Source organism: Danio rerio, chromosome 16 (genome assembly GCF_049306965.1).
Source record: "Danio rerio strain Tuebingen ecotype United States chromosome 16, GRCz12tu, whole genome shotgun sequence".
In the NCBI taxonomy this organism is placed as follows: domain Eukaryota; kingdom Metazoa; phylum Chordata; class Actinopteri; order Cypriniformes; family Danionidae; genus Danio; species Danio rerio.
This window is the reverse complement of record NC_133191.1, coordinates 5,296,227-5,317,248: the sequence shown is the minus strand read 5'-3', so window position 1 is coordinate 5,317,248 and position 21,022 is coordinate 5,296,227. Positions and strand designations below refer to the sequence as shown.

General features: G+C 38.4%; 1 protein-coding gene across 1 annotated transcript in view; it reads left to right on the top strand.

Annotated features, from left to right (window-relative positions):
• bckdhb (branched chain keto acid dehydrogenase E1 subunit beta) overlaps nucleotides 1-21,022 on the top strand; it is a 90,715-nt gene that overhangs the window by 4,818 nt on the left and 64,875 nt on the right. The window contains 3 exon segments of the mRNA NM_001080653.1: nucleotides 9,395-9,528; nucleotides 11,699-11,854; nucleotides 12,489-12,597. Coding sequence (NP_001074122.1) covers nucleotides 9,395-9,528; nucleotides 11,699-11,854; nucleotides 12,489-12,597 — 399 coding nt within the window.

The following is a 21,022-nucleotide window of genomic DNA, read 5'->3' as shown; positions in this document are numbered from 1 at the left end:
AACTGTGTGATGTGGTCTGATCACTCAGTCAAGAAATCTAATAGTTAGCAAACTTATAGGTCATGTCTTATGTGAACAAATTTATAGTTGTCCCATAGGTACATCTTAGAACATGAATCAACATATAAACCCTTTCATGCACTTTGTTTAGACCGTTTTAAGCCATTAAGCGTTACCCAAGGCATCCCTGAAGGGAGGCATATCTGATCTACAAAGGTTTATGAGGTTTCCTTGCTTTGCGACCAGAGTCTCAGGCCTTCAGGGTCAGCTGCGCGAGCCTTATGCACTCAGAAGATAGGAGGTCAGGAGAAAGTGAGAACAGATGACGGTTAGAGAGAGGTAACATTTCCCTCCCTCTCCATTCATTAGTCTTGCGCGCCCTCTTCTGGTCACGTCGTGCTCTTCGCTTACACTTGACTGATTCAAATAAAGTTGAGCTCTGAAGTATTGACATGGGCTGTTTCTCAATTCCAAGAACGCAGAGAACGGACTTGCGTTCTTGTGGAGAGCGGTCTTGCCAGGTGTCCTCAGAAGAACGAACTCAGGAGACCGTGAGGGCAGAGAATGCGTCCTTTGAGAAATGGGATGCTGCGTTCTTCCTGATGGTCACGTGACCTTCACATGTTTTACATGGAAATTATTTAAACATTTCAGCCTTCATACAACGATTTATTGTTTTTCCCCTCTTAAAAATATATATTTTGCATAAAAACATTATAAATCTATGTTGCACAATATGAATAAAACAGATGTTAATACGAATTTCAGCAAACAAACACCCTTAATGTGTTTGTTCCTTTATTAAGATGTTCATGGTAATGTTTACTTTCACTGTTTCATTTAGGGAAACTCCCGATGTAAATAAGTGATATCTCTGAACTTTAATAATAAATCTAAATAAAATGCAGGGCTTCCCACCTCCAGTCGCAATGACTTCTGGGACTTCCAGAGCGAGTTCGGTGCTCAAGTCTGCATCAGTGCTTCCTCGATATCAAGAACACATCCGGGAAGTTTCACGCGTCCTCCGTACTTGCGGTCTTGAGTATTGGAACTGAACTTGGGCAGCTGATGATGACGTTGCACGAGAACACAAGGACGCAAGACCGCTGAAGAACGCATATTGAGAAACAGCCCTTATTCTAAAATGCGGAAGTGCGCCTGTTTTCACGATTGTCTTAGAACTTCCGTTTCAGTCGCCTTTGGGAGAAATGACAAGGAATAATAAACGGCAAAAAACGGTCAAACTACTTGCTCTACAAACAAATGTTTGCATGACTATACAGACCAAGTAGAATAATACAACAAGGAAATATCAGTTTGCGACATCAAACAACGAAACGATCAGTTTTTAATGTCTAAAAATTAATGGAAGTGAATGAGACCGGAAGTCTCGAGCCAAAAAGATTCAAATGGCAGCGCCCGCTCGTCTGCGGAGAATAAGGTCAATGGGAAGGTCAGAGTACAGGAGAGGTTTGCGATTGTATTTTCGTCGTCTCGCGTTAATAATGGCACCATTCGTCCCAATGGCACCGTTCACTACAAAGTAGACAGAAAAGAAGTCCTCTTCTCAACCCGAGGCCATGCTTGTTGATGTTGTGGTCCCCCCAATTCCTGCTGCCCTAGATGCTGCTCTCCCATTGGCTGTAGGTAATTGCCAATGTTCTGTTCAATCAGAACACATTTAGCATGGCAAATATTTAACTGGTGTCAGTGACTCATCAGTGATTGTCTCAGATCGCATCTTTGATAGTTCACACTGTATGATTGTTACTCGCATGAACGAGCACCAATTTGAATGTGATTTTTAGGCATTTTTAAAAGCTGTCGGCGAGTCCAAATCAGGGCTAAAATCACTCGGCATTAGTTAATGCATCGCGAGTTGACAAGAACTAAGAATGAATGTCTGTATTAACTACATAACTAGCATGAACAAGTATTGTAACATAGATATATACATTAGATGTCGCCTGGCCTATTGTTGTCTATTGGACGGAATGCGTCAATAGCGCCGCCATCTTGCTACAGGGTAGCGCTCCTTTGAAATGAATGTGGGACCAAGGTACAGTGGAGGACTATGGCCAGAAATATACACAAAGCCAGAGATATACACATATACACGTATATCTTTGATCGGGAGTTTTCCTGGATGTTAGTATGTAATTTTTTTTTCTAATTACGAAAATTATAAATTTGACATTACTTATCTACATTGATGAGAAAGTGAAACAACGTAGCTAGGATAATGTGAATAAGGTTATAAAGTACACAGTTCCCTTTGAAGATTTACGGGACGTGTTCTCGAGGGTCTGTTTTCTATATCAAAACTTGCGAAGTCTGAACTTACAGGGAGAGGATACGAGACTGAACTGTGTGTGTAGGCTACTTAATATTGAGGAAAAGCCCCAATTAGATAGGCGAATGTCTGCAGCCCCGCCTCCGTTTTTCCCCATCCACACTGAGAGGGAGCAGCAGCGTTTTAGAATGAAAACGGCCTCTCCAACGTTTTCGAAACGCTCCGTTTTCGGCGCTTAAAAACTCCGGCGTAGTGTGGACGGATGGCGTAACCGTAGCAAAACTTATGCGTTTTAAAACGAAAACACATTAGTGTAAACGGGGCCTCTGTTAGAGAGTAATTCTGTCATTCCCAGCTCATAATGGTCCAAAAGGCGATGATAAACATGGCAGTTTGTTTATGATTCAGGTTACCGAAACAATTTGCTCCTGTGCATTTTTTTTTTGGCTTCCCCATTGTTTGCGCGCTTCACTCTAGCATTTGTCCTTTTCTTTCTGAAAGGATCCAATGACCGAGACATTCCAGTAATCATGCACACATTATTATCATCAGCTCAAGAAGTTCGATATATCAAATATAGACGTGGTCGCGAGCTCCCTGCCTCGTAAAACCACAGATTCAGCTCAATCCTCTTTATTGTTCTATTGAAGCAAAAAAAAAGTCTGCTACTTCTTCAGTGGTCTGGGGAAAAGAGTAAATTAATTGTAATTCCCATTTTTGGGGTGAACTATCCCTTTAAATTCTCTTACTAACAGAAGTCAGATGAGCTTTCTACCTTTGCATGTTCAGTGTGTTCACACTAGGTGGCAGCACTTTCACACCTAATGGTACTAAATGGAGTGCAGGTTGTACACGGTTAGAATTAAGCACTGTGGTGTCAGTGATCATCAAATTGTGTGCCTGAAACAGGGCTGTTATTATTGTAAACTAAAATCCATAAGAAATATATATAAAAACTTGCATTAAATTAATATTAGCTGAAAATGCCCAGTCTTGATTTATTAATATAATTAATCTGTTTTAGTACTTCTGCAAACTAATGATCACATTTCTTCCTGATTCAAAATGAAAATGTGGCCATTTAGAACATAAAAATTGACAATTGGTCAATGCATTTATATTCATTCAGCAATATTCTGACACGCATCTGCTGGGTTAAGATTTGACGAAACCCTTAGTAATCAGTTCATTTACTCTGCTTTAAACACAGTCCTGTTCATCCAAGTTTTCCTGATATAAAATTAAAATGTGGACATAAAACTTAACAATTGGTCAAAATAAAAAGTGATTTTTCTGAGTACTGGGAAACACCCGTACACACTCATTCACACAAATACACTGTAGCCAGTTTAGTTTATCCAGTTCAGCTATCCGCTTGTTAAGTGTGACGTCACGCGGAGCGGCTTCCGGTTCCAAGCGCTCTATTCAACTGAATCGGGAGATTTATGAAATGGTAATAATAAACGTTTACAAAGCGATTTAATAGTTTCGAAAGTCACGATCGCAATATATATGTCCATGCCTAATATCCGATGGCCAAGTGATTCATTGTTTTATAAATTGTTCAAATTTTGGTATTTGTTATGCAGCAAGCCCAGAGATTGTTGTGTACACTATGATTTTATATAAAATTAACTTTAACGTGTGATAGGAATAAAACGTGATCATAAACGAATGATTTCTCCACTCAAATGAATGGCGGCTTGGACGCGGAAACAGTATTACATACGTCACAAACATGTCACCACTTAACAAGCGGATAAAGTATGTTTTGGACTCGTTAGGGAAACTGAAGCACCTGAAAAAACCCCCAATGAACACTGGGAGAACATGTAAACTCCACACTGAAATGCCAAATGGCCCAGCCGGGGCTCGAACCAGCGACCTTCCTGCCGTAAGGCGACAGTCCTGCTAACCACTGAGCCCTAAATGCTACATACTTTTTATTTAAACATTTCAGTTTAATCTGCATAACCATAATAGTTTGGTTAAACACCACCGCTTTTCCCCCCTTATCTTGAATTTACGCTTCATCTTGTTAATTTTGCTGCATTTTCTCTAGCCTGAAATTACTTAATATTTCAGACTGTTTTTAAACAGAAGGTCAAATCGAGTGCATTGCATTGTGGGATGCAGCATTAGCAGCATGCGTTCTGCACATTTGGCTGTATTTCAATGCTAATTAGTTGCTTTTATGATAATCGGTCACATTAAGAGGTGTTCATTGTGCTCACATTTGCAACCAACATTTTGAAAGCTGCATAAATCAGCATAAATTCAGCCCACATTGAGGTCAGAGTCCCATAATGAAATAAAAGAGCCCAATTAAACAGAAAACAGAAAAATTATAGACATGTAAATGCTTACCTGTTGAAGTGAAATGTCTTTGCTGGTTTTGTCCGCATTATATCGTTTGATTAACTTGAGTTTTTGAGTACAGGAAACTCAGTATAAGTGTGGATCAGTGCTGAATATCCCCTTAGACTATGAATAATATGACAATTATGTTTATTCATAGTTTAAAAATATGTTTGATAAACAAAAATGCCTTTTAATTAAATATGGTACACATTAGGGCTGTGCATTATTGGAAAAAAGTCATATTCACTTTTTGGCCACTTTATTAGGTACACCTTACTAGAACCGGGTTGGATCCCCTTTTGCCTTCAGAACTCCCTTAGTCCTTCGTGGCGTAGATTTAACAAGGTACTGGAAATGATCCTCAGAGATTTTGGTCCATATTTACGTGACGGCATCACGCAGTTGTTGCAGATTTGTCGGCTGCACATCCATGATGCGAATCTCCCGTTCCACCTCATCCCAAAGGTGCTCTATTGGATTAAGAAAACATTCACCACACCATTACACCAATGCCAGCCTGAACCGTTGATACCCTAGCATCTGAATGTTGCAGCAGAAATTGAGACTCATCAGACCAGGCAATGTTTTTCCAATCTTCTGTTGTCAAATTTTGTTGAGCCTGTGTGAATTGTAGCCTCTGTTTCCTGTTCGTAGCTGACAGGAGTGGCACCCGGTGTGGTCTTCTGCTGCTGTAGCCCATCCGCCTTAAGGTTGGATGTGTTGTGGTTCAGAGATGCTTTATCAGATTATTTATTAGACCTTTCAAAGTATTGGGATTTTATGCTCTGAACAAAGTGTAGCTGTTTTTATTGCCTGTACCTTTAATGCTAGTTGTCCATGCTCATCATTCTCACGTGCCTGTCAGAGTGTGTCTCCGTCTCCTGCTGCGTCGGATAAACAGCACAGTGACAGACATGAGGCAAGCAGATCTCACATAACGTTTGTACAAATACTGCAGGAAGAACTTTCCCAATGATTATTTGATGTATTTGTTGTGGAGTTAATTCAAGCCTTATTGCAACGTTGAGTCACACACAATAGAAAGTTCACACACACAGCGCACGCGTTTAACTTTGCACTGTTTTTGCATGGCAAATGTGACAGGATACATGTTAATATCCACTGCTGTATGGATATCCGTTATGTTAATGTACAAAATAAACGTGATTTATTGTCCACATACTGAGATTGAAGCGTCTTCTTTTATAATTGTTCTGACATGCGGCTGTGGTGATGAAGATGGTAAAATGTCTGTAATTCAATACAAACATGCACTGTTTTACAGACATGATAACCTGTGAAACTCATTCTTGATCACATTTGATGATGATTGATGATCACAGAGAGCTGAACAGATCTTTAATCCCGGTTGCTTCGAGCAAGTCCTCTCTTGTTGATATGATTATACATGTTACTACAGAGACATGTTAATACACGGCTGTCAATCAATTCGGTGGGCGGGAAAACCGCACTCCTACGTCATGTTGTGGTGGGCCTCAAAATGGGAGGGATTTGGATACTATTTTAACGTCAGGAAATTTAAAAAAAGAGGCTTATTGTTTTTATATCAGCCTAATATGACTGTGGACACGCTATACCTGCACACAGTTCTGTCCAAACAGCTTACAGAAGACGATTTTCATCATAGGTGCCCTTTAAAAGAAGCAATTTTTTTTACAGTGAGGAAAACAGACATTATGGTAATGATTAACAACAACACACACACACACACACACACACACACACACACACACACACACACCTGCTGTTTTGCACAGAAGTGCTACATATAAAGTGCAATGCTGATTAGATTAATTAAGTTGTTTAATGAGTGATTTAGTTGAAAACAGACATTACGGTAATGATTAAAAAACAAAACACACACACATACACATCTGCTGTTTTGCACAGTAGCGCTATATATAGAGGCACTCGGTGATGCTCTGAAATAAACACAGATCCCGGACTCCAGTATGTCTCCCGCCGCGTGGCTGCCTTTTGTTTGTGATTGACGTCAGAGGTGTTGACCTTTGAGAGGAATCATTATTTTTCCACGCCGTCTCGTTAGGAGAGAAGCGGGTTTTCATGCCACTCATTCGAGCGCGTCTCTGGCCTCTTTTTCTGATAAACGTGCACAGGTCACTATGTGAAGCCGACGGACAGACCAAACACTGTGTATGCCGGAGTGACGCACGCGCTGCTGTCCGTCTGAACACACCAGCGCTGCTTTAAATTGCTTTCTGTGAAGTGGATTATAGAGCGTGCGGCGGTAAACACTGCATTATCTCTGTTGAATGCATGCCTCAGTCCACTTACTTTATTCCACAAAGAGGCTTTTTTTCATTTCAAGGACTCTGACCGATTGCTTGCCGTGTCTGAAATAACTCGCAGAATTCTTCCTTTTTTGTTTCTTTGTTTTAGAGTTATTCTGGGTTGAAACGAGATGTGGGCTTTCTGCATAATATGGAGTCTTACTGTGCGTTCATAACGAAAGCGGTGAGAGTGTCCAAGGTCGCTCTGGGCGCCCTGGCGACAACGATGTCTGCCTTCAGCTCCGGTGGCGAGAGCGTCAAAATTCGCTACATTGATCTTGTATTTAAAGGGGCCTTTGCAGCATATCATATCAGTTACACTCCTGCATAAAACCTGCTGTCTAGCGTAAAAATGTTGCGCACTTCTTATCAAATTCGTTTAACAATGGAAGATCAAGTTGCAAGTGCTGTGAATTTGCTCCACTTAATAATCCAATGTGTATGGGGGCGGCAGCATCATGTTGTGGGGCTGTTTTGCTGCAGGAGGGACTGGTCCACTTCAGAGCATAGATGGCATCATGAAGAAAGAACATTATGTAGAAATACTGAAACAACATCTCAAGACATCAGCCAGGAAATTAAAACTTGGCCACAAATGGGTCTTCCAAACAGACCTTGACCCTAAGCATACTGCCAAATTAGTTAAAATGTGCTGTAAGGACAACAGAGTGAATGTTTTAGAGTGGCCATCACAAAGCCCTGATTTCAATCCTATGGAAAATTTGTGGGCAGAGTTGACCAAGCTTGTGCGAGCAAGACAGCCAACAAATCTGACTCGGTTACACCAATTCTGTCAGGAGGAATGGGCCAAAACTCTTTCAAGCTATTGTGAGAAGCTTGTGGAAAGACACCCAAAAAACATTTGACCAAAGTTTAAAAGCAAAGCTAAAAAATACCAGGGAAATGTGTGTAAACTTTAAAATTAGTAAAAAAAATTCTCGATAAAGAATTCTCTCATTATTCTGGCATTTAGCAAATGTAAATCATTTAGGTAACCCTAACAGACCTAAAATAGTAAACGTTTAGTATGATTTACTATCGGACATTTAAAAAAAAAAATTGGTCCTTTTTTTTTTTTATTTTTTTTTTATAAAGGTGTATGTAAACTGGTTTCAACTGTATTTATCATCAATGCAGTCCATTTATAAGAACTAATATATGAAGCAGATTTTATTTCTTGAGATTTATACCTAAGTAAAGCCCTGCTCGCGCTGTGAGATTTCAGCCAAGATTTTGTCATCTGAGACAAATTTGTAAAATTCTAAAAGATTCCTGAAATCCTAGGTTAAAATCGGTGATCTTTGACTGTTGGTTTGACGTGTTCTCAGAAAGCCGCTTAGTGCTCGTTGCGATCAGATTTTCCTTGGCAGTGTCAGATTTCAGACACTCCTGCAGTGTGACAACAGCTGCGATGAGCGTCAATCCAGGAACCAATAGGAGATCCGAATTTGATGACACAATGCATGTGACAAATCAAACGACCGGAGGAAATGTCGAAACTGTTTTTTTCTTCCTGGCTTTATTATTGAGACACGTTTGCAGAATTGCCTCTGCAGATTGTTTACGTTTGCTGTGAGGAATCATTTCAGAATGCGGGATAGTGAAAGTGTCACTGCTGTATGACGTCAAACTCCAAAGGGATATTCTTTCGTGTTTGACGCGTCTTCATTGTCGTTCAGTCTGACTTTATGACAGCTGAGATCTTACAGTGTGACATGGGAGCCATGTTCATGCAGTCTGACATGCTACAATCATTCAGGATTATAAAAAAATCCCACAGTGTGAGCCGGCCTTTAGTTCAGTCCTGCTTGAACTACTAATAAAAAAGTATTCGAAATACCCATTAAAGTCTGCCATAAAGCTGCAACTGTTTATGTTTTGTATTGTGACACAGTTCCTAGAGAAACAAAATATTAAATGAGAAAGCAGTGGGCGTGGCTTGTTTTTTTTACTGCGAGTTGATTGGATTAGTAAAGTAGGTATTTCATTCAGAAAGATCTGGACATGGGTTTTAACAGTCTCCTCCTCTCCCTTTCTATTTTTTGTCATAGTTCTGACAGTTAAAGGGGCGTGGTTAAGTATGTTAGCCACACCCAATACTTCAGACAGAAGGAATCTGAGAATTTAGCTGAAAACAAAAGTGCATTTTCAAGAGCAAACCATTTTTTTTAATGTTAGCTCAGATGAATAATTCACCACAAACTAGCAATGTGAGCTAACAACTTCAATATAAGAGTTAGTTTTGGTTTTTAAAAGCACAACGTCTGCTCGTGGTCTTCTTTTGAACTCTTCAGCAGTGATTTCCCATCATTTGCATTATAAATAATTTCTTTGTTTGGACAGATTGCGAGTAGCTGGAATGCTCCTGCTGTTTTTGAAGATTATAAATAAGCATGCTCGTTCAGACATGTATCTGTTTTCTCCACAGGTAAGGACCGTGTGTTTAACACTCCACTGTGTGAGCAAGGCATTGTGGGATTTGGGATCGGAGCGGCTGCTGCCGGAGCCACCGCTATTGCAGAGATTCAGTTTGCCGACTACATTTTCCCAGCATTTGATCAGGTATTAGGCTTTTTTTGATCACTACATGGTTATTTAAAAAAAAAAAAAAAAAAAAAAAAAATATATATATATATATATATATATATATATATATATATATATATATATATATATATATATATATATATATATATTTTTTTTTTTTTTTTTCTCTACATTTGCAATGCTTGTTAGAGGGCCTACTCACACTGTGCTATCCGAACCCTGCCCAGGCTGGTTTCCTGGATCGTTTAAGACGTGTGAGTGCGCTGAATCGGGCTTAGGCACGGTTCATTTGGCTGGCCCTGGCCCGGTTTGAAGAGGTGCCCCTGAGCGTGTTTCACTTGGGCTTTGGCACGGTACGCTTGTGTGTGAGTGCAAAACGTGCCTGAGTCCGAAACTGAAAGCGAGACGTGACTTTAAGGGGCTTTTTGATACGGATTTATTAATCATTCTTACTGTTCAATAAACACAAACTGCCGTAGATTATTAAAGACGCAAACCCCTCACTGCACCACAGCTGCACCTTTAGCAAACCTCCTATGAGCCTATAACCTCCCTTATGAGCGTCAAAAGTGGCTAATCTGTTCGGCAAAATATTTGACTGCATGTCACTGCATATCAAACGACTTAAACTGTGCTGCTGAGTGAGATCGCTTCTCTATTAAGCAGCGCATCATCGATGACGTAAGCGTGCCCAGGCCCGAATGTAATGTGAGTGCGGGCCGTCAGGAGATACTGAAGGGGGGACAAGTGTGCTTTGGCCCGGTTCAAGGCAACAGTACATAGTGCGAGTACGGCCAGAGAGTAGTGAAATTCAGAATCGTATATTTGAGTGTGAGTAATCCACTACCTAGTAGAATCAAAATAAAAATTTTCAGCTGAGATTAACAAGATGCTTTCTGTGCTATACTTATTCGTGATGCCTTTTGTAATTCAAGTCTTGGTAAAAATTTAAGTACAATGTTGAATTGTATACTTGTTCTCACACACACACACACACACACACACACACACACACATATATATATATAATATATATATATATATATATATATATATATATATATATATATATATATATATATATATATATATTTTTTTTTTTTTTTTACATTCTTGACAAAACAGTTTTCGATTTAACGTCTTTCTCAGTGTGTAAAACTCCCTTTACCTTCTTTTGAAGTCGTCAATCAAATTTACATAATCAACAATGAAGTTTTCAAAGATTAAAAAGACATTATATTTTCTTCATATACATATTGGATAATATTCATCATGAGAAATAGCACATCCGCACATAAAAAGCACCAGTAAGAGGATGCAGGTTCTTGACTGGCCTGCCTGCAGTCCCGACCTGTCTACAATATAGAATGTGTGGATTTCGAGGCGCAAAATGTGACAACGCAGACCCCATGCTTTTGTCCACCTATGACTTGTTTGCAGGGAGAATGGGACAGAATTACTCTTAAAACATTTCATCACTTGGTGTTTTCAGTCCCTTAAAGTCTTTTAAGTGTTGTAAAAGGAATGGCAACATTACAAAGTGGTAAATGCTCTACTACTTTTTTTGAATGTTTACTTAAAAAAAAAAATCATGACAAACACATTAAATGTTTGTTTTATAGTCTGCAATGAAATCACTACTTTTTATTTTTTTTATTGGTGTTTTTTTATGCTCTCCCAACTTTTTCTGATTTGTTGTTGTGTAAAATATACTTTTTTTTTTTTTTTTGCTCTCAAACTAAATATAAAAAACACAAAACTAACTCTATACATGGGGAAACTGCTTCACTTTTCGATGAATCGTTCAGCCATAGATTAGAGTCTGGATAAACTCTGATAACTCTGGAAGCACTTTCACGTCATGCTCTTCATTATCATCTCATTATGTCACCATAAGAGTCTGTAAAACCTTAATTTTCATGATTCCCTCCTAGCAGTTGTGCGAGAATGTCCTGGCTTTGGGACCGTGGAAGGAAAACTGCTTTAAAATGTAAAATCTGGTTAACGAGTGGAGTTTGGGTGTAACTGTAGTGCCAAGCAGCCCATCTTTTCTTGCACACAGATGTTTCAGTATAATGTTAACATCTACTTTCTCTGTGAATTTATGTTTTGAATCTTTACTGCAAACGTCACATCCATAATGCAGGAATTTCTCAAATGTAAAGTTCATCTGTTTCTGTTGAAGATTGTAAACGAAGCGGCGAAGTACCGCTACCGCTCAGGGAACATGTACGACTGTGGGAAGCTGACCATCAGATCTCCATGGGGCTGCGTGGGTCACGGATCGCTCTATCACTCCCAAAGCCCAGAGGCCTTCTTCGCTCACTGTCCTGGATTAAAGGTCAGTCTCATGACCAACTCACAATCACAAGAAAAGAACAATTCATTTTAAAATTTAAATGGCGACGCGATGATAGGCAGTGCTGTCGCCTCACAGCAAGAAGGTCACTGGTTCGAGCCTCGGCTGGGTCCGTTGACATTTCTGTGTGGAGTTTGCATGAATGTGTGGAGTTTTTCCATTTTGTACTGTATATTCTTCTTCGCGATCCAACACGAGGTGACAACTCTGTTGGGTTTCAATGGTGTTAGTTGTTTGGCATTGAGTTTGTGTGACCCAGCCCTTAGCCATACTGTTAAACCTGTCATTAATCTTTGACTACCCATAGCATTAAACCTGTTAGTAACCTTACATCTACCAATACATCTTTCTTTGAACTTAACCAACCTTGAAATCTTTTCTTACCCATAACCCACTCTTAAACTTACCCATACCACCAAACCTCTGCCTAACCTTCTGATCCGTTTCCCAGTTCAACAGAAGAAACTGTGTTTTGCAGTGTACTGTACTTTAAATGTAATGAAGTCATTTAAAAGACTTGTCATTTCTCCAATGTCTGAGCCTCTGCTTCTCCTCATCTCTCCCCATTTGATTACCTGTGAATCACAAAACTCTTTCCTCATTGTTTCTCTGTTAGGTTGTAGTGCCGAGGGGTCCAGTCCAGGCCAAGGGTCTCCTATTGTCCTGCATCGAAGATAAAAACCCCTGCATCTTCTTTGAGCCCAAAATCCTGTACAGAGCAGCAGGTGAGAGACCGTACAGCATTCACAAGGGGATTATGGGTAACCAAAATGATTGTTGGAAGCTGCCGATTTGGTTCTATACAGTAACTATCATAATTAGGGACGGGTATCGTTTAATTTTTGTTAATACCGATAGTGATTCCTATATCGCTTATCAATAAGGGAAATATATATATAAATATATTTCCCTTATCGCTAAGCGATATAGGAATTATGTATGTATATATATATATATATAAATATATATATATATATATATATATATATATATATATATATATATATATATATATATATATATATATATATATTTATATATATATATATATATATATATATAAACAGTAAATATAATATAAATAATTGAAAACAATTAAATGCAGTGCATAGCTTGAGTTGGATGGCATGATTTGTTAGTCGTCTTATATTCTAATGTTGCCAAGTTTTTTTTACAGTTACTGCATGGTTATTTTCAGACATTTCACCCTTCATAAACTCATTAATAGTACAAAAAGTTTAGTAATAATAATAATAATAAAAGAACATTTTGGAGGTCATATTTAAGTCATTTATAATACAGACATTTGTACAGTCATGAAATGTAAACTAAATCATCAAGCAAGCCTGTCACGAGAAGGGATTTTTGTTGTGCGATTTTGTCACAGAAATTGTTGCAATAAGGGATATTATTGTCCTTTTCAAATCATTTTATGCCACTGATTATATGGTTATATAACAGCATAATAATGCAAATAAGGTTATTCGATTCTTAAGGTTATTTAGATTCTATAATTTGGTGTAAACAAGGTAAATATCCTAAATTATATATATTAAAAGTCTTATTAGGTAAATGTTTGGCAACGGTGAGGTACTGTAGAACGACAGTGCCATTATAAAATGGCTTTGTGAATTTGTAAATGTATATTGCAGTTGCAAAAATTATTGAGGTAGTCTCCAAGTATTGCACGAAAAGTCAATATATTGTTTATGTTTTTGTGACAGGCCTGTTAGTAATAATAGTAACTTCACTGTGTTCAGGGTTTTTGTTTAACCGATTTGTTGTGGTTGTTTTCGGGTTGATACGACTATACAATTTCCCAGAAATAGGTAAAAACATATGCTGGATAAGTTGGTGGTTCATTCCGCTGTGGCGACCCCTGATTAATAAAGGGACTAAGCCGAAAAGAAATTGAATGAATGAATGAATGAACAACTATACAATTGGAGCAAAGTGGTGGCATTTATTGTTCTCTGTTTGCACTGTTAAAATATCTGATTTGTGTACATGTCTGTTCACTTTCAGATGTTTTAGTGATGCTTTTTTTCCCTTGACTTAATGTTAAACCTATTTTTTAGTAATATCGTATTATTAAATAATGTGTTGCATATGGAATATTGCATTATTTAGCATTATTCAATACATTTGACACAATGAAATCCCTGCAAAATAAATTTTACATTCAGAATTTATTTCCCCCTAATGAGGAACAGAAAACTTTTGCTGTGAGTATATCGGATCGCTAATAATGTTCCCGATGTTTATACACAGTTGGTTTCTGGATTCCAACACCAGCATGATTAATGCAGATGAAAAAAAATGATTTGAAGCAATAATGTTATGCATCACACTGAACTGAATTATCAGAAGAGTCAGTTCTGATTGTCTCACTCGGGCTGAGCTCGCTGATTTGTGGTTCAGAGGCTTTACCCCAGGGTTCAAGTGATTGATGAAGTCTAGTAAAATGCATCACTGACGGTCCAGAGCGGTGTTCTGCTGGACGCTTGATATGTGTTTTCAGCCGACACGCACTCTATCATTTAAAAATACTGCTGATTCTAATGATAAAACCACTCTTGCAGATGGAAAAGCATACCTATTCATGGTAAAATCATGAAAGGGATCATATTTATGAAAGTATATATGACGTGTAATGTAAGAACTAATTGTGCTGACACTTTAGTTTAAGTATTTAGTTTAGCTACTGGCTTAGTAACTTCCTATTATTAATTTATTAGCTGTTTATTCATGCTTATAAAGTACAACCTCAAATCAGAAAACGTTGGGACAGTATATAAAACGCAAATAAATAAAAGTAGTGATTTCTAAATTTACTTTGAGTTGTGTATTATTGCAGATAAGATGAACACAAAATGTTTCATGTTTTGTCAGGTTGGCTTCATTTAATTCCAAAAAAAGTTGGGACAGAAGCAGTTTAGAGCTAGTAATCAGGTGGATTGGTTAAATAATGATGTGATTTGAAACGAGGTCAACAGGTGATTGTAATATGATTTTTGTACGAAAGCAAAAAATGTAACTACACGTCGCAACGACGCGTAGAGCAAGCTCTGTGATTGGTTGGCTTGGAAGCGTTGACGAATGTGGGCGGGACCGAGAGCTGCATGAGTCTGTTGGAACGACTGTGAAGGAGCTCCTGATGGAAAGTTTTGTGTTGTGTTTACCTCATGGTTAAAGTTGTTGCACATCCGCCGGTTCCTGCCTCAAAATGAGTGAGTTTAAACTACTTATACATTAAGGAAGCGTTCAGAAAAAACAAAACATCAGCGAAGAAACTCGACACAGAGGAACATTAACACCTCACTGCCAACTAGCGTTTCGGAAAGTGTTATTGCAGAGCAACAGAGACAGCGCACAAACGTATTATTGCACAGCTACGCGTGTTGCATGCGCCGTGGGTCATGCCGATCACATGATGCAGAAGTATAAACCAGGCTTAAGACTTACTTGCAGGAATAATGGGACAAAATTACGCTTCATCACTTGGTGTCTTTAGTCCCTAAACATCTTTTAAGTGTTGTGAAAAGGAATGGCAACATTACAAAGTGGTAACTGCTTTACTGCTCCACAATATTTTTGAAATGTGTTGCTGGAACCAAAATTGGAAAACGTGTTTATTTTGAAAAAAAATGTACAATAAAAATCACGAGGAACACATTAAATAATGTTTGTTTGATTGTCTGCAATGAAACACAAGTCAGGGTATATTTATAAATCATTTTTTATAAGCGTTTTCCATACTGTCCCAAATTTTTCTGATTTGTGGTTGTATGATCTACAGTCCTAATCCTAGAAAACCTAAACCCAGCTACTAGCTTGCTAACTATTCTTAAGCAGCAAAATAAGAAGTTTATTGAGCTGTATATTTAAATCTGCATTGTTTTTTAACAAAGCGCTAGCTTGCTTTTAAGTTATACAATCTAATGTTCACACAGAAGGTGATGTCAATCATCTAAACAATGGCTACACTCCTTTAAGGTCAACCGAACCTGAATGGGTTACAATTTACGACATTACTTCAAATGTTGGCAAAGAGTGATTGAAATTAAATCTGGAAAGTGGAAATTGCCATTAAATAAACATATTGCAGTTTCACATCAAGATTTATACTACAGGCAAAATGATTTATCCCAGCCATGTAAGAATAACTGCGTTTGAAAAGAAATACAATAAAATAGAGGAGCACCGCTCTAAAATTAAAACCAAAGATCCTAAAACAAGCTCCAGTGTTCAGTCAGGAAATTAAAGTCGTTCAGCAAGATTCTTGAGGAACGCACAAGTCAGAGAGACGACATGCAGACAGATCTGAAGAGAGCAGATACGTACCCATTAATCCTCATGGAAAACCACACTTGCATTGGCTTCCTTAAAATATCATTAATTTCCCCCTTCCACTCTTCCTTCAGTCTCATTACTGAACCGTTTATCTGGATATGAGGATTGTGTTGTTTAGAGACGTTCATACAGTGCAGTGCTTGTGCTTTCAATGACACCACCATTACATTTATTATCTTAACACATGGCTTGACTTGTTAGTTCTTGGAAGCAACTTGTCAATTTGTCATAGAAACATGTTATCAACTTGTTAATTCATGCTAGGTACATGCTAACAACATGCTAATTCATGCTAATTACATGTTAACACCATTTTAGATTTCTGCTAACAACATGGTAATTTATGCTAGATTCATGGTAACCATTAGTTCATGTTAGAATCATGCAAACAACATTCTAAAAACATGCTAACAACATGATCATAGAAAAATAAAGGTAGCAGCATGTTTATTCATAGTAGCATTGTTCCAACAACATAATTCATGTTAGAAACATGCGATCAACTTGCTAATTTATGGTAGAAACATGGTATTAACATAGTAAATAATGCTAGATTCATGCTAACAACATGCTAATACATGTTAGATACATGCTAAAAGCATGCTAATTCATGCTAAATACATGTTAACACAATTTTAGATTTCTGCTAACAACATAGTAATTTATGCTAGATTCATGGTAACCATGTATTAGTTAAAGTTGGAATCATGCAAACAACATTCTAAAAACATGCTAACAACATGATCATAGAAAAAAAAGGTAGCAGCATGTTTATTCATTGTAGCATTGTTCCAACAACATAAATCATGCTAGAAACATGCGATCAACTTGCTAGTTTATGGTAGAAACATGTTGACAAAATAGTAATTAATGCTAGATTAATGCTAACAACATGCTAATACATGTTAGAAACTTGCTAACAGCATGTTAATTCATGCTAAATACATGTTAACACCATTTTAGATTTCTGCTAACAACATGGTAATTCATGCTAGATTCATGGTAACCATGTGTTAGTTCATGTTAAAATCATGCAAACAACATTCTAAAAACATGCTAACATGATAATAGAAAAATAAAGATAGCACCATGTTTATTTATAGTAGAATTGTTGTACATGTTAACAACATGCTAGTTCATACTAGAACCATGCTAACAACATGCTAGTTCATACTAGTACCATGCTAACAACATGCTAGTTCACACTAGAAACATGCCAATAACATGCTAATTCATACCACAACCATTTCACATCATTAGTAATTCATACTAGTATCGTGTTAACAAAAATGCTTATTCAAGTTAGATACATGCTAACAACATGCTAATGTTAAAATGATTCTAGCAACATGATCATATGTTAAAATGAAGCCATTTCATGTTAAAACATGTGGAGTCATGCTCGAAACATGCTAATAACATGGCTTTCTTAAACCATCATAAAGTTTGCCTACTAATAATAAAATATCAAAGTTTGTTTAAAAATGTTTAATGTTTATAAGAGTCTTATGTTGTCAGTGACAGTTTTGGAAGGTGCAAAGTTCTCAACTTTATAACAACATGGTAATTCATGCTAGATTCATAGTAACCATGTCTTAGTTCATGTTAGAATCATGCAAACAACATGATCATAGTAAAGGTAGCAGCATGTTTATTCATAGTAGAATAGTTCCAACAACACTATTCGTGTTAGAAACATTCGATCAACTTGCTAATTTATGGTAGAAACATGTTAACAAAATAGTAATTAATGCTAGATTCATGCTAACAACATGCTAATACATGTTAGATGCATGCTAACAGCATGCTATTTAGTGGTAGATACTTGTTAATTAATGCTGGAGTCATGCTAACAACATGCTTATTCATGTTGAAAACATGCGACAACTTGCTAATTTGAGGTAGAAACATGTTAAGATGTTAATTCATGTTAGATACACATTAACAACATGCTAGTTCATACTAAAACCATGCTAATGTAACCGGTGTTCGCACTCTCTGCGTTGTGTACAATAATGAGACAGGCCACTGGTACTGCTGATGGTGGGTTTATTGTCACTCAAGCGTCAGATCAGAGCAAACTGGATGAATCAGAAAACAGCACAGTAAGTTGATATGATTTCGTTTGTAAATTTCCCCACCTCTCCTCAGCGCGCTCAATGCGGTCTGAGAACCCAGCGCGGCAACCGGAAGTGACGTTGCGCGGCAACCGGAAGTGACGTAGCGCGGCAACCGGAAGTAACGTTGCGCGCAAAACAAATATAAAACTATTTTCATTAAACAACACAAATAGAGTAAAAACTAAATTCTAACATATGTCTAAACAAATTGATGCAAAACAAATGCACGAAAATTAAAAGGAGGGACTATTAGTGAAATGCATTAAATTAATACTCTTATTAACACCCGTCACATTCACCCCTCCTGAATTTCACTAATATCCTGACCGAGATGACATCGATCTATCATAACCAGATTTTTAGCAAATCTTATTCGCAGTTCAACATTGCAAGTTACCCACTTAACGGGTTAAGAAAAGCCCAAGGTTGATCAAGTCCTAGACATTCTTAGAACAATATGCTGCCTTGTACAACATACAATAATCTGGTAAGATTTTAACTGAAATTCTTACGGCGCACATACTTAATTGTTATTTTTGCATCATCACAAAACTGATCTAAAATAAGGAAAGAACTGATCCTGATCTCCTTGTTAAAAGTGAGCCAACCCTCTGAACATAAAATGGCCTTTGCGCCATAGATTCTATCAAGCGGCTAACTTTTTTTACCATTCTACCTGCACGGGTTTTAACACCCTGTGTGTCAGTGGGACAATGTGTTGGTGCGTTAGATATGGTGTTATCATCTGGATCATTTAATGTATGTGGTCGTGGTTCAGAGTTTTTGGCGAAGGACGCAGTTTCTAAATCGGACACCGGATCAGGACTACCCTCATTGACTTCAGTTGCATTAAGGTCTTGTTCACAGAAACTGCCTTCACTTAGATTAGAACAACTGGATCCTATGTCATCATCTTCTTCAGGCTTTTGTCTTTCACTCTCATCCTGTCCATCAAGTATCCATCCTTCCGTTCCATCAAAGTTCTCTTCCTCTTCCAAACTGGATAACTCTGGTGCATGAGACTCTGTTTCCTCATTCTCAGCAGTAGGCTGAGTATCTTCTTCATCTTGAGATTGTTCAATTGGTAAGAAGCTAATATCCAGTATCAGGTTGCGATGCACCACTTTGCATTTTCCATTGTTGTCAACCAGCTTGTATATGTTTGTTTGAAGATTTCTGTCTCTTACAGTATAAACAGTTGGATCCCACTTATCTGCAAGTTTTTTCTTTCCTCGTTCACTCTTGTTTGCAAGAAGCACCCTATCTCCAACGTTCAGACACATGCCCTTGACCTTCCGATTGTAATTCTTAGCCTGCTTTTTCTGCTCCTTCTCTGTGTGTTTCTGCGCAATGCATGCAGCTTCATGAAGGTAAGACATAAGTGTTTTTGCGTAACTGCCATAATCAACAATCACAGGATCATGTAATGCTTGCGCAAATACAACATCAACTGGCAGCTTGGGAATGCGACCAAACATTAACTGGAATGGCGCATAACCCGTGGTCTCATGCACGGTGGAGTTATACACAAATGTCAAAGTCTGTATTTGTTCGGGCCACTTCTGTTTTTCCTTAAGAGGCAAGGAGCGAAGCATATTGCCCAAGGTCCGATTGAATCGCTCTGTTCCTCCGTTCCCCATGGGGTGGTATGCCGTAGTGTGCGACTTCTCAACACCTGCCAGCTTAAGCAACTCTGCGATGAGGGTACTTTCAAAGTTGGTCCCTTGATCTGTATGAATGCGAGATGGAAAACCATAAATACAGAAGACATGATCCCACAGTTTTTTTGCAATTTGTTTTGCTTTCTGGTTTACACATGGGAAAGCATGGGCCAACTTTGTAAAGTGATCCGTCACGACTAATACATCCACAGAGCGTTGCTTGCTGTCCTCCGCACTCCAAAAATCCAAACACACTAACTCCATAGGGGCTGAAGTCCTGATGTTCTCAAGTGGGGCTCGAGCAGATGGCTCTGGTGTTTTGGCCAATATGCACCTCTGACAACATTTAACATACTCTCTTATGTCACGCTCCATCCGAGGCCAGAAAAAGCGTTGTCGAGCTAGTTGAAGAGTTCTTGACCTTCCCTGGTGTCCAGCAAGATCATGCACACCAGTTAAGGCTCTAGCCTTAAGGCTACTAGGCATTACAAGTTGGAACCTCTTGTGTGTGCTTGATGGGTCCTTGCAAACACGGTAAACTACTCCATCTTGAACCTTCAAACGATCTAGTTGCCTAAGAAGAATTTGAGTCACAGCATCCATTGCAACCACCTCTCGTCTTGATGGCCTTCTTTGCTTCTCCAGATAGGGCATTATCTTAGAAATCGAGGGATCTGCTTCTTGACCCCGACGAATCTCTTCGATAGGGATCGCTGAAACTGGATCAAATCCAGTAGTCGTTGCATCTTGGATATATTGGATTGCTTGCATAGCCCTTAGCTCAGTTACAGCTTTCCACTGCTCCGATAGGTTCAAAAGAGTTTTAACTGTCACTTGATCACAGGAAACTGGGCTTGTCAGAGTTGACACATATAGATTGTTTGCTTGCAAACGGAAGGTGTCCTGAACTCCATCTTTGTCGACAGTTTCAGCCTCAGAAAGCAGACTCCCATATTGCTCGGTTATGAGCCTACGAGCAATGGTTCGCGCAAACGGATCCCGGCTTAAAGCGTCAG